We start from the raw sequence: 13,699 nt of genomic DNA, 5'->3' as shown, positions 1-13,699 counted from the left end.
AACTGTGCTATCTTGAGAAAGGGGCTGGGTGTAAGCAGAGGACTCTGGGTTCTCCTCCAGAAATATTATCAACAAGTTGTCAAAAACCCGGAGGCTCCAGAGGGCTTCTTCCCAGCGCTTGGCCCAGCCTCCTGCCGTACCCCCAGATATGAAAAGGGGGGGGTGACATGGAGGGGGAGTCACTGACCCAAGGTTACGAAGCACCTGTTCTGGAAACCAGGCTCTCAGGGGGGTCATTAGGGAGAAGGTCTAATCCAAACTGGTCCCTGCTCCCGAATCCCCGGCCCCAGCCCCGGCCGCAGCCCCAGGATAATGAGGGGGCAGAGCCTGTGGTGATCGGGGCTGGCTGGGGGGCCGAGAAGGGTCAGTGGGGACAGCTGGGAGGGGAGGAAAACCACCCATGAAGACCAAATTTCCACTTCCTTTTTTAAAGCCTCCTCTTTTCTGATCATGATTTATTTTGATTTTGGATGTTTTGATTTTTGATCTCCCCTCCCCCCATGTGAGACACACACACACACACACACACACACACACACACACACACGCTGCTGCTGTTTATATTATAGACGCTTCTATGGCCATTCATCCCCTTCCGTGTATACTTTTTCCCCTGTAATAACATCCTCTGAGGCCTGAAGACTGGCTGGAACCACAGGGACAGCTCGGCTTCTGGCTCTCCCGGGTCGCTGGAGGGGGTAGCTGTGCCCTCGCCAGAGGCCCCGCATACCAGCCTTCCGGAAGCCTTCTGGAAGGCCAGGTTGTTAGGTCCAGTGACCTGAAGTGGACTGGCCTCCAGTTTCCTCACACCCAGCAGTGCCCCCAGGCAGAGATGAGTCATCGCCCGCACCCGGCTGGTCTTCCCCGAGCACCCTGAGGTGGTTGTGTTTCCTGGCCTGACTGCTGGGTGTCTGCCAGCCAGGGGCAGGCTCTGGACACACTTAGCAGCAGGTGCCAGAGAGAGAGATGCCACCACCTTGGCACCCAGCAGCTGAGCAAGAACTCTAGTCCCTCGTCACAGCCCCATGGGTGGGGGTGGGGTGGGAGCTGTTTGGGGCTGGGGAGAGAGGGCACAGCAGCTTGCCCCTTTCCAGCGGAGCATGGGTGGTGTATCTTCTCTTGTCCTATCCTTCTTGCAGTGCTTCAAAGTCCCGAAGGCCTAATGACAGGCCCAAGGCACCTCTGCATTGAAAAGCATTTGTCAGCCGAAACCGGTTTGGCTCAATGGATAGAGCGTCGGCCTGAGGACTGAAAGGTCCCGGATTCAATTCCGGGCAAGGGCATGTACCTTGGTTGCGGGCACATCCCCAGTAGGGGGTGTGCAGGAGGCAGCTAATTGATGTTTCTAACTATCCCTCTCCCTTCTCTCTGTAAAAAAAATCAATAAAAATATATTTTACAAAAAAGAAAAAAAGAAAAGCATTTGTCATCTTTTAAGTTCAACAAGAAAGTAAATAAAGAAAAAGTGAGTGGAGTCCGGGAGCCAGAGCCTCCCACCGCTCCGGGGGTGCTGGGCTCTTCCTTTCATTTCTCCAGCAGGTTGGGTTACACCTTTGTTGTTGAAGAGCAGGAGAAGTTAATTATTAGCTTGTCATGTGCGGGGTCACTCTGCTACAATAGATGAGTGGATGAATCATGTTCTAGGTTTGTGACGTATCTTCTCATTACCTTCAGTGGGAAGAGGTGGTTTGCCTCATAAACATCGGGGGAATGTGGGCAGGAATTCAAAGGTGACCGTGGGGTGAGGCGTTTTTAGTGCATCAGAACTGCGGCGGGTGGAAGGGAAAGAGACATTCCGTGTCTGTTTAATGTGTAACATATGGGTTGATGGGGGATGCGCCCAAGGAAGGGTTGGGTGTGCAGTTGTCACAGAAAGAGGGTGATGTGTGCAGTGCAGCCAGGTGGGCTGAGGTGGCCAGGGGGGGAAGCTGGGGTAAAAGGTTCAGGGAATTGAGGCATGCTTCCAAACAAGGTGTCAGCTCCCATCTTCAGCACTCCGGCCTGTGCGGGCTGATTTGCACCCCCATCCACACAGCCACGAACACACGCACCGTGGCTCTCACTCACACGCAGACACACACACACACACACACACACACACACACACACACACGCACGCACAGCATGCACATGCCTTCTACGTGCAGGCCCGCGTTGGCCCTGTGACACTTGGCCCGTCGGTCGTTGGCAGGTCTAGAAATTCCTTTATAAGATAAAACCCACATTCCCAGGAAAACTTGAATAGAAATGCAAAAGTGTTTGATGATAGAAAAAAAAAAAATCTGCTTGCTTGCAGTTCTTGTGTTGGCCAGAATGCTACAATAAACTGTTGCTTTCCACAGCTGGGGAGGGCGAGGGCAGGCAAGAGGGATGGGGAGGGATGAGGAGGGAGGGGGTTCGGGAGGGGGGCAGCCGGAGCTGAGGCCAGAAAACTTGAAAGGCAAACTCAGAACTCGGGCTGAGAGCACCCCTGGGGCGGCGGGGCCTGGCAGGGGGCGGAGGAGGGCGGAGAACGGGTTACCGCGGGGCGCGGAGCAGGCGGCAGGGGCGGGCCCGGCCCGGCCCGGGCGGGCGCCGGGCGCTGCCCCTTTAAGGCGGGCGGCGCGGGCCGCCGAGCGCGGCTGCGATTGGCGCGGCGGGATCACTGGCTCCCGAGCGGGCCCGGGGGAGGCGGCTGCAGCCCGCTGCGCTTTGATAAGGTCCTGGCAACTCGGTAACAACCGAAAAGCTCGGCCATAAAAACAGCCCCTCGCAGCCATGGACTCCGCGGCTGCCCGGCGGCCGGGGCGCCCGTCTCCCCGGCCCGCAGCCCCGCTGTGAAAGGTAGAGATGGGGGCGCGGCCCCGGCAAAGCGACTTCAAAGGAAGCCCCTCCCGGGGCCGGGGGCCAGGGCGCGCCGGGGCTCCGCTCGGGCGTCCGGGGCGGGAGGGGGTCCGGCCGGCCGGAGACGGGGCCGGAGGGACGGTGCGGGCCGGGCGGCCCCCGGGAGCGGCGGCGAGGACCCCGGGGGGCGGCCCGGGGCGCGGCGGGCGCGTACCTCCCTTCCAGGACCGTGCGCCCGGCCCGCGCCTTTGAAGTGCGCTGTGAAATCCGCGGCGCAGTTTTTGTTGGAAGCGCCCGGAGGACATTGGGTGCGCGGAGTGGCTGCTGGAAACAGGACCCGTGCGGAGCGCCGGGCCGGGCGGGGGCCGGAGGGGCCGGGGGCGGCCGCGGCGGGGGCGGAGGCCCGCTCGGCTCTTTTGCATAAAAGGGGCGGCGGGGTGCACGCCGCCTCCCCTCCCTCCCTCGCCGGTGGATCTCGCTCTGATCCCGGATTGTTTCCCCGCACCCCCCCCCCCCGCCCCTGCCGCGTGACTCCCCATGTTCCCCGACGCCAGGACCGGCCCGGGGGGGCCCGGGGCTGCCGCGAGCCGATCCGGGGGCCGGGGCCGGGGCCCTGCCCGGGGCGCTGGCGAGGTCCGGCGGCGGAGCGCGCGCGGGGCCCTCTGGTGAGTGCGGGGCCGGGCGGCGGGCGGGCGCCGCGCTTTGATGTGCCGGGCGGGCGGCCTTTGAAGTTGGCAGGCCGGCTATTTCGGGGCGCTCTCCGGGCGGCCGCGGAGGAGAGCTTCGGGCTCGGCGCCCGGCGCTCCTGGGGGCTTGGCCCGCCTGCCCCGAGCGCCCTGAGGGTGAGCCCCCTCCCCAGAGGGCTGGGGGGGGGGCGCTCAGGGGAGAGACTTCTGCAAGTGGCGGCTGCGGTGGGGCGGAGATGGGAGGGGGTGCAGATGCCCCCCTCCCCCGGGGAGCGCATCGTTGCTGTGGTTCTGGGATGTGAGTGGGGCTGGGAGTGTGCGGAGCTTTGGAAGGTGGGATGAAAGGGTGGCGGCGCCCCCCCAGTGGCCCTCCCCTCCGCCCCCTTTCCCCCCCGCCACCCCCCCCCCGCGCCCCTCCTCTCCTCCCGCCTCTCTCCCCCTCCCCTCCCGTTCCCTCCCCTCCCAGCCGCTGCTCCGCGCTTGGGGCCCAGAGCGCCGGCCGAGCGAGGCTCAGTCTGCGAGCCGGAGCGGCCCGAGCCCGGGCGCCGCGTCCCCCGCGCCTCCGCTCCCGCCCGGCCCCGCGCCCCGCGCCCCGGCCGCCCGGGCCCCTGCGCTCTGCGGGGAGACGCGGACTCCGCGCGTCGCCATTGCTGGACCGGGCTCCGCTCCCCGTGCTTTTTCCAAAGAGAGAGCAGCGGCGCCGGGACCGACCCGCGCCGGGAGCGGGGTGTTTGCGAGCGCCTCCCGGGGGCTCCGGCTCCGCGCCCCGCGGCTCTGGGCGCGCTCTGTTGGACTCGGGCCGGGGGACGGGCCGGGGGGGTCGGCGGAGATGAGAGCCCGGCCTCGGGCCGTCTTCGTCTTCCAGGTAACGGGGCCGCTCCGCCTCCCTCCCCGGGGTAGCGCCGCGCTCCCGCACCCCGCCGCCGGCCCCGCTGCCCGGCCCCGCGCCCACCCGGGCCCGGGGGGACGGGGGCGCGCCCCAGCCCCCCGCCCGCCTTAGTGTGGTCCCTTCGGGGCCGGGGAGAGCGGCTTGCGTGCGGGCTAGACAGGACTTTTCTTTGGGGAAATGAGGCAGGCTCGATCGAGGTCAGCAGAGTTTGGGGTTCCTGGCGAGGACGGGGGTGGCGTGAGACGGCTTCTGATCCGGTTTTGTGGGGCTCGCGGCCCCGGGAGGCGGCGGGGGAGGCGGGGTGGTGGGTCCCCCCCCCCCCCACAGGCTTCTTCTCTTCTTTCTCTCTCAAAGTTTGGAGATCAAAGTCAGGTCTGAGTGAGGGGGTTTCTGGTTTGGGGGCGCGGGGAGGGCTGAGGCGGGGGCGCGGAGACACTCCAGCCGGGAGGGGGCGGCGTCCAGCGGGGAGCCCGGAGCCCAGTCCGCCCCTGGCTGGGCGGGCTCCTCTCGGGCCGAGGATCTGAATGTTTAAGGAGCGGGAAGGGGGGCGCGGAGGGAAGGGGTGGGTGGGGGAATGGGAACCAGATGCCGGGGAAGGGCACGTTTGGAGCTCGAGCTATCTGTGCGGAGAGCCAGCCGAGGGGGGAAATTCACCGAAATTGGTTTCACCTGCGCCCAGGCCCGCGGCGGGCGCGGGGTGCGTGTTTGGAGTGGATGCTGGGGCCGGGCCGGGGCGGGAGCGGAGCGGGGAGGCTGCCCTGAGCCCGCGGCCAGGGGGTGTTTGGGAAGGTTGTGTCTCACACCTCCATGCCCCTTCCTCGCCCCCGCCACCCACCCTCCCGGCTCCCATTTTACCTTCCCCGCCCCTTCCCCACCACCCCCCCAGCTCCCCCCTCCCCGCCCCAAGTGTGCCGGGAGCTCAGATTTCGCCTTTGAAAAGGCGCCTGATACCTTAGATGAGCACCTCGCTGATAGCTGGGCTGCTTGATTTGAATTCGAGGAGTTGAAAAGCCTGTTTACTTTCTTGCTTTGATGTTGGGCAGATCTGGTTTTGATTAGATCAATACCCCTTTTTTCTCTCTCCCCACCTCCCCCCTTCCTTTTCTTTCCAGAAAGGAGGCTCCGATGAGCCCCTGCTGACTCGGAGAGAGAAAGAGAGACCACGCTGATCGCTGGGAGGAACTGGAAGAAGAAGGAAAAGAGAAAAAAAAAAAAAAAAAAAACCTCCCAAACTCAGCGAGAAGGACTGGCTCGCCATGAGCAGTGCCGTGCTGGTGCCTCGCTTGCCCGACCCCAGCAGCAGCTTCCGAGAGGATGCGCCCCGGCCCCCGGTGCCGGGGGAGGAAGGGGACACCCCGCCCTGCCCGCCGGCCGCGGGGAAGGGCCCGGCCGCCAAGCCCATGCCCGTCTCCCCCACCGCCCGGCGCAACGAGGACGGGCTGGGGGAGCCGGAGGGGCGGGCGTCCCCGGACTCCCCGCTGACCCGCTGGACCAAGTCCTTGCACTGCTTGCTGGGCGACCAGGACGGCGCCTACCTCTTCCGGACCTTCCTGGAGCGGGAGAAATGCGTGGACGCCCTGGACTTCTGGTTCGCCTGCAACGGCTTCAGGCAGATGGACCTGAAGGATTCCAAAACGCTGCGCGTCGCCAAGGCCATCTACAAGCGGTACGTGGAGAACAACAGCGTCGTGGCCAAGCAGCTGAGGCCCGCCACCAAGACTTACATCAGAGATGGCATCAAGAAGCAGCAGATTGACTCCATCATGTTCGACCAGGCGCAGACCGAGATCCAGGCGGTGATGGAGGAAAATGCCTACCAGATGTTCCTGACTTCGGATATATACCTCGAATACGTGCGGAGCGGGGGAGAGACCACGGCGTACATGGGCCACGGGGGCCTGGGGGGCCTCAAGGTGGTGTGCGGCTATCTCCCCACCTTGAACGAGGAGGAGGAGTGGACTTGCGCCGACTTCAAGTGCAAACTTTCGCCCACGGTGGTTGGCTTGTCCAGCAAGACCCTGAGGGCCACCGCTGGCGTGCGGTCCGCGGAGACGGTGGAGAATGGATACAGGTAAGACTGGCAGGGGGTGGTGGGGGCGGAGGGCTGGGGCGGGGGCGGATGGTATGGGTTTGTGTGGCAGATGTTTTGAGTTACGTAGGGTGGACGGTTGGATGGATGTGCTGCTGAGGCTGACAAAGGTCCGTTGAGAGCCAGGATCACTGGCTATGAATGCTTTGATCTTGCTTTTTGTTGTTTGGGGGGGCGGGTGGAGAGGGGGGTTGATGCACACACACCCCTAAATGCCTGCAGCCTGCCAGTGCTAATTCAAACACTGGTGAGCAGTACTTAGTTTCCTGTGCCAGTCTTAGAGAGGGGGACTGGGTGAGAGGAGAAAGGGGGGGGGGGGGACGACACACAGCAGCTTTTGATGCCGCTGAGTCACTGAATACAGTAAGCACCGGTTTCGGAAGGGGCCACCCCCCACCAATCAGCAGAGAGTGGAATTAATGTGGCCAGGGAGGCAGCTGGGTTGTGGTGGAGACGCAGGAAGTAATGTGTGTACCCATTGGATGTGGGGTAAGTGGGATCCTTTGAACTTGGATGTGAAGATAAGAGCCAGCAGTTGGGTCTGTTTGTAGGATCAGGTCCTGACCCAGCAAGAAACTCTCCTCACTGGGGAAGGCCCCTTCCCTCTGGAGCCTGCTGGCGTGTGCAGGCAGCTTTTCAGTGCGTGCACCTGGGGGCAGACCTCAGCTGGCTGCATTGTTGCTCAGTGTTGATGGAGCAGAGGTCTTGGCCAGGGAAGACCGGGGCCCTGGAGAATTCTCCTCTTTTGAGGCTTCAGTCCTTCACGGAATGGCCAAGTCTTAAGGTTCTTGACCTTCCAACTTCAGACCTCCTGTGAGCATGAGTTTCTCTGCTTCTCTCCCTCTCCCTCCTCCCGAAGATTCAAAACGAGATGGAGCCTCTTGTTTCTGGGTTGTTGCCTGTGGCATGCAAGGGGAGGGGGGGTGGGAGCCTGATTGCCATCTGAAAGGCTTGCCTTGCTAGCCATGGTGTATTTCTCCGTGTGTTCAAGACTCTGTGGAGATTGCCCTGGCTCTTCAGGGGAGGGCCTCCGATCACCACCAGCAGCACCAGCAGCAGGGGCAGAGCAGCTAGGTCTGAACCTCGGAGCCCTGATTTAGGGGGCGGCTAAGACAGTTGGCTTCTGCAGGGAGGGACGGGCTTGTTCTCCAACCACCAGGGGGCGCTCTTAGGAGACATTCACAGACATCTGGTCTCCACCTAAGTGGAACCGATGGGCTTTTGCAAAGAAGCATGGGATCACCCGATGTGGCTTCAGCATCAATAAACTTACGGTTTCGGGTGGTTTTGAAGGAAGATACTGGTTCTGGCCTCCAGGCTGGGCAGGCCTGAAAGGATACAGACCTGAAATGAGAAAGAAGGATGGGAGCTCTCTGAGCCTGGGGAGTCTGAACTGCACTGCAGCTCCTACACCTGCTGCTGCTGCTGCTGCTGCTGCCCCATGTAATGGAGGGGACATTGCGTGAAACCTCTTCTGCTCTCCTTGCTCTCCAGGGTGGCAGTGGTAGCTGAGACTCCTTGTGGCCTGTGGTGAGGCGGCCGCTTCCCCGGGGGCCTCCCGCAGGGGGTCTTCTGTGTCAGGACCCCGCGTGTCACCTTTGTGAATAGCACTGTGTGTGGTTTGGGATGTCATCCATGAGAAAGCACTGGGAGGCAGGACCCTGCCGTGACCCCTCCCCTTCGTGGGTGGGCCGTGGACCCAGCCGTGGGGGGGGCCCCTCCTCCTTCCCCGGGCCTTCGCTGGGACGGGACCAGGATGGAACTTTGGGGAGAGGACTCTTGTGAAACGTTTTGGTCCTTTGTGTTTCCAGTGTCTCCCCTGGCTCCGGACTGTAGGCATCGCCTCCGCAGGGTGGCACCTTCCCCTTGGCCTCTTGACTTTCCGTACTGTCCTTCTCTCCGCGGCTGGGCTGAGATGAAATATCGGACCAGGACTTCGTGAAGCCCAGATATCTTAGGCGGGGGGCATTGCCAAAGAGAATTCTAAGCCATAGCCAAATTTCGTGTTAACATGCAAGGTGTTCCTGTGTATTTGGGGGTGTCCCAAAGTATTTAAAAGACCGGGTCCTGGCTCTGTCTACCATGGACTAACTACCCGGGTTTAAGCCTTTCTGGACCCCATCCAAGGAGTGGGCGCCATCCTTTTTGTTTAGGTCACAGGTCGCCAGTAGGATGTTTTGAACAGAGGTCCGTATTAAGTGTTATAATTAGTGTGATTTGATGGTGTTAACCACTGGGTACGTGCAGAGGGCAGTCAGGTGAAGATACCACTTTCAAAGAGTGACTCCTGGGCTCTAGCCCACGGTCATTGGAATGTGTTAGAGCGTCCCAGGTCCTGCCTCAGCTTTCTCTGCCTGCTGAACGGACGTCTGTTCTTCCCAGCTGGTTCCTGGGGTGTAGGGATCTAGCTAGTTCCTTAAGTCTCCCTCCTAATTCACTCACTCACTCACTCACTCATCAACACGGTGCCTGGCCCACGGGGCGGGCTTTTATGGAGTGAGGGAGATGAATGAAACGTAAATAAACGAGTCCTGCTGAGGCTTTGCCTCCATCGGCCGGGGAGGCCCGGTCCTGGCAGCCGGGTGCCCAGAGCCCCGGCTGGTCTTCCAGGCCCCGTGTTTACCCTGGGCGCTCAGAGGAGCCTCGCTTTTAAGGACTTGTTTGTGCCCTTACTGATTTGGTGTCGGGTTTAATATAAATAGTTGGAGCGGAAGAGCAGGAATTATGCTCGGAGGGAAGGACTCTGGTTTGCCAGGAGTTGCGTGGGCGGCCTGGGCTTTGGATGGTCTCTATAAATAACCCAGAGCCAGAGCGACCTGAGGGGAGAAGCACGTGGGAGAAGGCCGGCCGTAAACACACCCCGAGGGGCCAGGTGTGTGCGCAGGGGGCTGTGGGGTCAGAGCCGGGCCCAGCGTTTATTTTAGGAAGGAGGCGACAGTGCGGGGTGCACAGAGCCGCCCCCATGTCCTTCCCCCTCCCCCGCCCTCCCTCCCTCTCTGCGCTGGCCCACGTGTGTCCCTGCCCGAGGCGGGTCTCCTCTGTCTCTCTCGGACCCTCTGCGCTGGCCTCGCTTGGAATAAGGCGGGCCCAGCAGATGGACCTCAGCTGGGTCCGAGGGCCTCCTGTTCCCTGAAAGAGCTCGCTGGTGAGGCCCGTGTCTGTGCGAAGCCATTGGAACCGGGCTTGGCTTCCGCTATCACAGAAAGTGATGCCAGAGGAAAGATAGGCTGGAAGCAGCAGGCCACGGCGAGGGTGGGGGCGCTGGGCGGGCAGCTTGCTGAGACACCCAGGAAAACGTGGCTGTGTTCTCGGGGCCCAAGTGCCCCACACTCTCCCGTGCCCGCCCCCACCGAATGCCCCGATCATGCCCAATGCTTCCCGAAGACAGTATTGCCCTTTGGACAGTGACTTTGGGAGTAAATTGTCATAGGGCTTCTAAACACATGGCCTTAGAAGCAAATGATGTTTTTAAAAGTTGCATTGCTCTTTGTGTGTTTTTTGGGGGGTGGGGTGCAGAAGGAGGCCCCTCAGGTCAGTCCTGCTGTGTTCTCTGGAGGGGTTTGCCTGGTGTTTGGGGCGGGGCTTGGGCCTGAGCCTCTCATCCAGATAAGAGATAAGGACGGGCAAAGCAGCACAAGGTTCCCAGGCAAATAAGATCCCAGGATCCTCGGCCACCTGACAGCCCAAAGCCCTCTGCACATGGAAGTCGCACACTTGGTCCGCCCCGTGCAGAATGTGTACCCTAGGCCTCCGCTCGCCCTAGGAATTCAAAACCCTGCCAGCAACTGGGAGCACAACAGTCCTGAAGAAAAATAATCAAAGCATCTGGGTACAATTACCGTAGCATGGCTGGGTTTCTTTCCGTTGTGTGTGTGCACGCGTGTGTGTGTGTGTGTGTGTGTGTGTGTGTGTGTGAAAGTGATCCCAAGAAACCGCTTCAGTCCATATTTTTTAATTATGTGGTGCTTTTTGACAAAGTTCGGGGTTCTTAAAAACGGAGTTTGTCTCCCCCCCATACACCCTGCCTCCTTCCTCTCTCATCGTGTTAGGATTGCAGGAAAGTCCAAACACTGTATTGCAGTCCCCTGAGCTGAGCGCCGGCCGCGTATTCGGGGTTTAACGACTGGCCACACAGGAGCCCTCTGTTTTGGAAGCCAAGGGAGACGCGTTTATTTTGGGATCCGTGTGTGCGAGGAGGGCAGCGCGGGAGCACACGTGGGTCTGGGTTCGGTGCCTGTCTTGTTTGGGCGGGAGGGGGAGGCATGCCGGCTGAGTCACTTTCTCCCTGTGGAAGTGGAATTACAGCCCTTACATTTGGGACCTTGTTGGTATGTTAACACCACCTCAAAGATAGCAACACTGAAGTGGTGGAAGGGGCGTTGGGATGCTATTTAAGGCTGTTTTGATCTTGTCCTTTGCGTTTGGACTAAAAAAAACGACTTCAAAGCAGCCCATCTGATGGTCCCAGGCATTTTAAGGAGGTTTAACAAGGTTTTGTGCCCCTGCCCCGTGTCACACGCTGACGCTCCGCGCTGGGGAGACAGACAGACCCACGTGAGGAAGTCAGGTCGGGCCCGGCCCTCATGGAGCTTCCAGTCTGGTTAGCTGCTCAGAACATGAGGGAAAAGCGGGGAAAGAGCTCAGTGTGTGTTGGCTCTTGGTCTTTGGGGCATTAAACCGACTCCCCCCAGAGTACAGTGCCCTCCTGGGCCTTTCGGAGGGCCTGAGCCCGCGATGCCGCCGGCTGTGTCTGAGGGGGACACCCCACGGCCGCGGGGCTGGGGCTTGCCCGTGTCACCCAGCTGGGCGGGCGCTAAGCTGGCCCCAGCTCCCAGCCTCTGGGTTTCCGTTTCCCATCGAGGGCTTCCGAGGCTCACCCCTGACCGTGTTCCTGAAGACGGGAAGGGGTCCTGGAGACCGTGATCCTGTCCGTCATGCTCTGAGCAGCGGCCCCATCCAAGCACCCCGGAGAGTGGGGCCCTCGGGGCGACTTTAAAGACGCGGGCAATTCCGTAACCTGCCCCGTCCGCGGCCTGGGTCCACCTGGACCCTAACCACGCAGCACATGCTCCTCTCTCTGGCTTCAGAAGCCCAGGAGCCCGTTTCCTCTTGTTTTGCCTTTGATGCCAAACAGGACCGGTTTCTTCTCCTTTAGCTCCCTTGTCACCGAGGAGACTGTTTTCACTGAGTCACACCCCATTCCTCTTCTCCAGAGAAACCAGTTGCCTTTTCGCCCCCTGTCACTGCTCCTCTCTAGCCCTGGTGCCTGGGAATCCCCGGTGAAGGACATGGGGACCAGCTCTGAGGCAGGGACGATCTTACCCTCCTCATTGGATTGTCATAAGAAATCCTGGGAGGTGGTAAGGTTTCTTGCCCTTCGTGGACAGGAGAACGGGGCCGGGCACCCAAGGCATTTGACAGGCTCCGTTGCAGTGTTTTCCCCCTTTGCACTTCCCAGCTGATGCTGCGTCTACATAACACCTCTGAGGTCTGGCTGTAAGTTCCCGCCGGGTTCAGTAGAATGAACCAAGGTGCCTGCCAGTCAGGCTTCTCAGGGAGTCCAGCTGTGGGTTCCACGTGGCCCCGTCCTCAGCCTGTGGGCCTCCCAGAAGGCTTTGGGGTCCCCCCCCCCCCGGGTTTTCATTACTGTATTTCCTGGATGTTTGTGAGGATGAAAGATGATTGGGCAGCAGATGCTCCATCAACATCAATGACAAGAACAAAGACCCCACCCATACTTAGTACTCAACCAATCGCAGCTCTTGGTTTTTATCAACATTTCTAAACAAGGGGGTTGGTTTAGATAATGTCTAAGGTTCATTCTGACTCTAAAATGTTATGACTCTGAATGTGACTTACCTTGTTCGTGCTGTCACTCCTACTACAAGCCCCTTAAAGGCTGGGACCGTCCTCCTCCTCTTCTTCTGTCCCATTCGGTCTGTCGGGCACCTGCCCCATTCCGGCTCTCATACCGAATTGTGGCAGCAGCTCCCTGTCTGCCCCCACCCCTCCTTCCAGCCCAACTGGTGCACCCTCTCTCAGTCACTCATGCTGCTGGGAAAAGCTCAGGCCCCCTCCTCTTCCTGCCCCTTCCTGATCCAACTAGCTCCGTCAGTCCCCTTACTCCCACAGACTGGGCAGGAATGTTTCAGAGAGGAGAAGGGAGAGGGAGAGAGAGAAAAACATCAATGATGAGAGAGAATCATTGATTGGCTGCCTTATCCACGCCCCCTACTGGGGATCAAGCCCAAAACCTGGGCATGTGCCCTGTCTGAATCAAACTATGGCCTCCTGGTTCATAGGTCTACGATCAACCACTGAGCCACACCACCAGCGAATTCCTGTTCCCCCCCAGGGGAGGTCACCTTGTCACCATCCAGCTAGAAACATCCCCGTTATCTCTCCCAGGATCGCCTCTACCAGGTCACTCTACTTACTGCCTCTTGTTCTGGAGCTTTCTTAAACAAACGTTGAGGCTCGTCTTTGAATTAGGAAGCAAACGAGAGCGCCCAATACATCAATCCCATGCCCACTCGTACCGGCTCTTGGTCCAGGCCAGGCTGCTGTGCTGTGGGCCCACCCCGGGCACACCTGTAGCATGGGCACGGGGGCAGCTCCTCCCCCCAGGGGGCCCTGAGGATTAGATGAGATGATGAGGATACAGGCGTGCTCCTCTTCACGGGCCTGCAGTTACACGGTCTACCTCCCTCGTGGTGCCCACTCTCTCCCCACATATGGTGACACCCCCCCTTACCAGGCCCTGGGTACCAGGCGGCCAGAGACGGGGGCTGGTACACCCACAGTCCAGTGCGGTGCCGGACACATGGTGGGTGAGCGTAAGGCTGCTTTGGCCTTTCATGGGCCCCTTGTTTCTGCCAGCCCGAGGGAGGCCATCTTTGTAAGACCAGTCGCAGTGGCCTGATGGGGGGCCGTGGCCTGATGGGGGGCCGTGGCCTTTTCTCCGAGTCCTCCGTTCCCCTCCGGATGGTTTCTTTGTCATTGGCACAGACTGGGGGGCCCCGTGGAGTTTGCCCGTCTTTGTAAAGGAGCCCCCTGCGACTTCAGGCTTCCCGGGCCCTTCCTGCAGCCCCAGGACCACGTGGCCCTGCCTCCTGCTCTCCCCTCACATGTAAGGCCCTCGCCGGTGACACAGAGGAGAGTGCGGCTCAGCAGGAGGCAGGCACGCTGGTTGTTCTGGGAGGAGATCAAGAG

At 60.7% G+C, this 13,699-nt stretch overlaps 1 protein-coding gene across 7 annotated transcripts in view; it reads left to right on the top strand.

The window, feature by feature from the left end:
- The window catches only part of AXIN2 (axin 2), a 58,613-nt gene that overhangs the window by 24,787 nt on the left and 20,127 nt on the right, over positions 1-13,699 (top strand). For 2 of the 7 annotated variants that reach the window (XR_014793139.1, XM_084864077.1), the window contains exons 1-2: positions 3,051-3,488; positions 5,511-6,469. Coding sequence is in view for 6 of the 7 variants with exons in the window: in XM_084864077.1 (XP_084720203.1) it covers positions 5,655-6,469 (815 nt within the window). In the remaining variant the exon portion in view is untranslated. Of the gene's footprint in view, positions 1-2,644; positions 2,824-3,047; positions 3,489-3,994; positions 4,375-5,070; positions 5,096-5,510; positions 6,470-13,699 lie in introns of those variants that run through there. The other 5 variants (XM_084864079.1, XM_084864082.1, XM_084864078.1 and 2 more) reach the window with 5 other exon arrangements.

Source organism: Pipistrellus hanaki (genome assembly GCF_964339955.1).
Source record: "Pipistrellus hanaki genome assembly, chromosome: 16".
In the NCBI taxonomy this organism is placed as follows: Eukaryota; Metazoa; Chordata; class Mammalia; order Chiroptera; family Vespertilionidae; genus Pipistrellus; species Pipistrellus hanaki.
The sequence above is the reverse complement of the archived record's forward strand: the minus strand, read 5'-3'. Positions and strand labels throughout refer to the sequence as shown.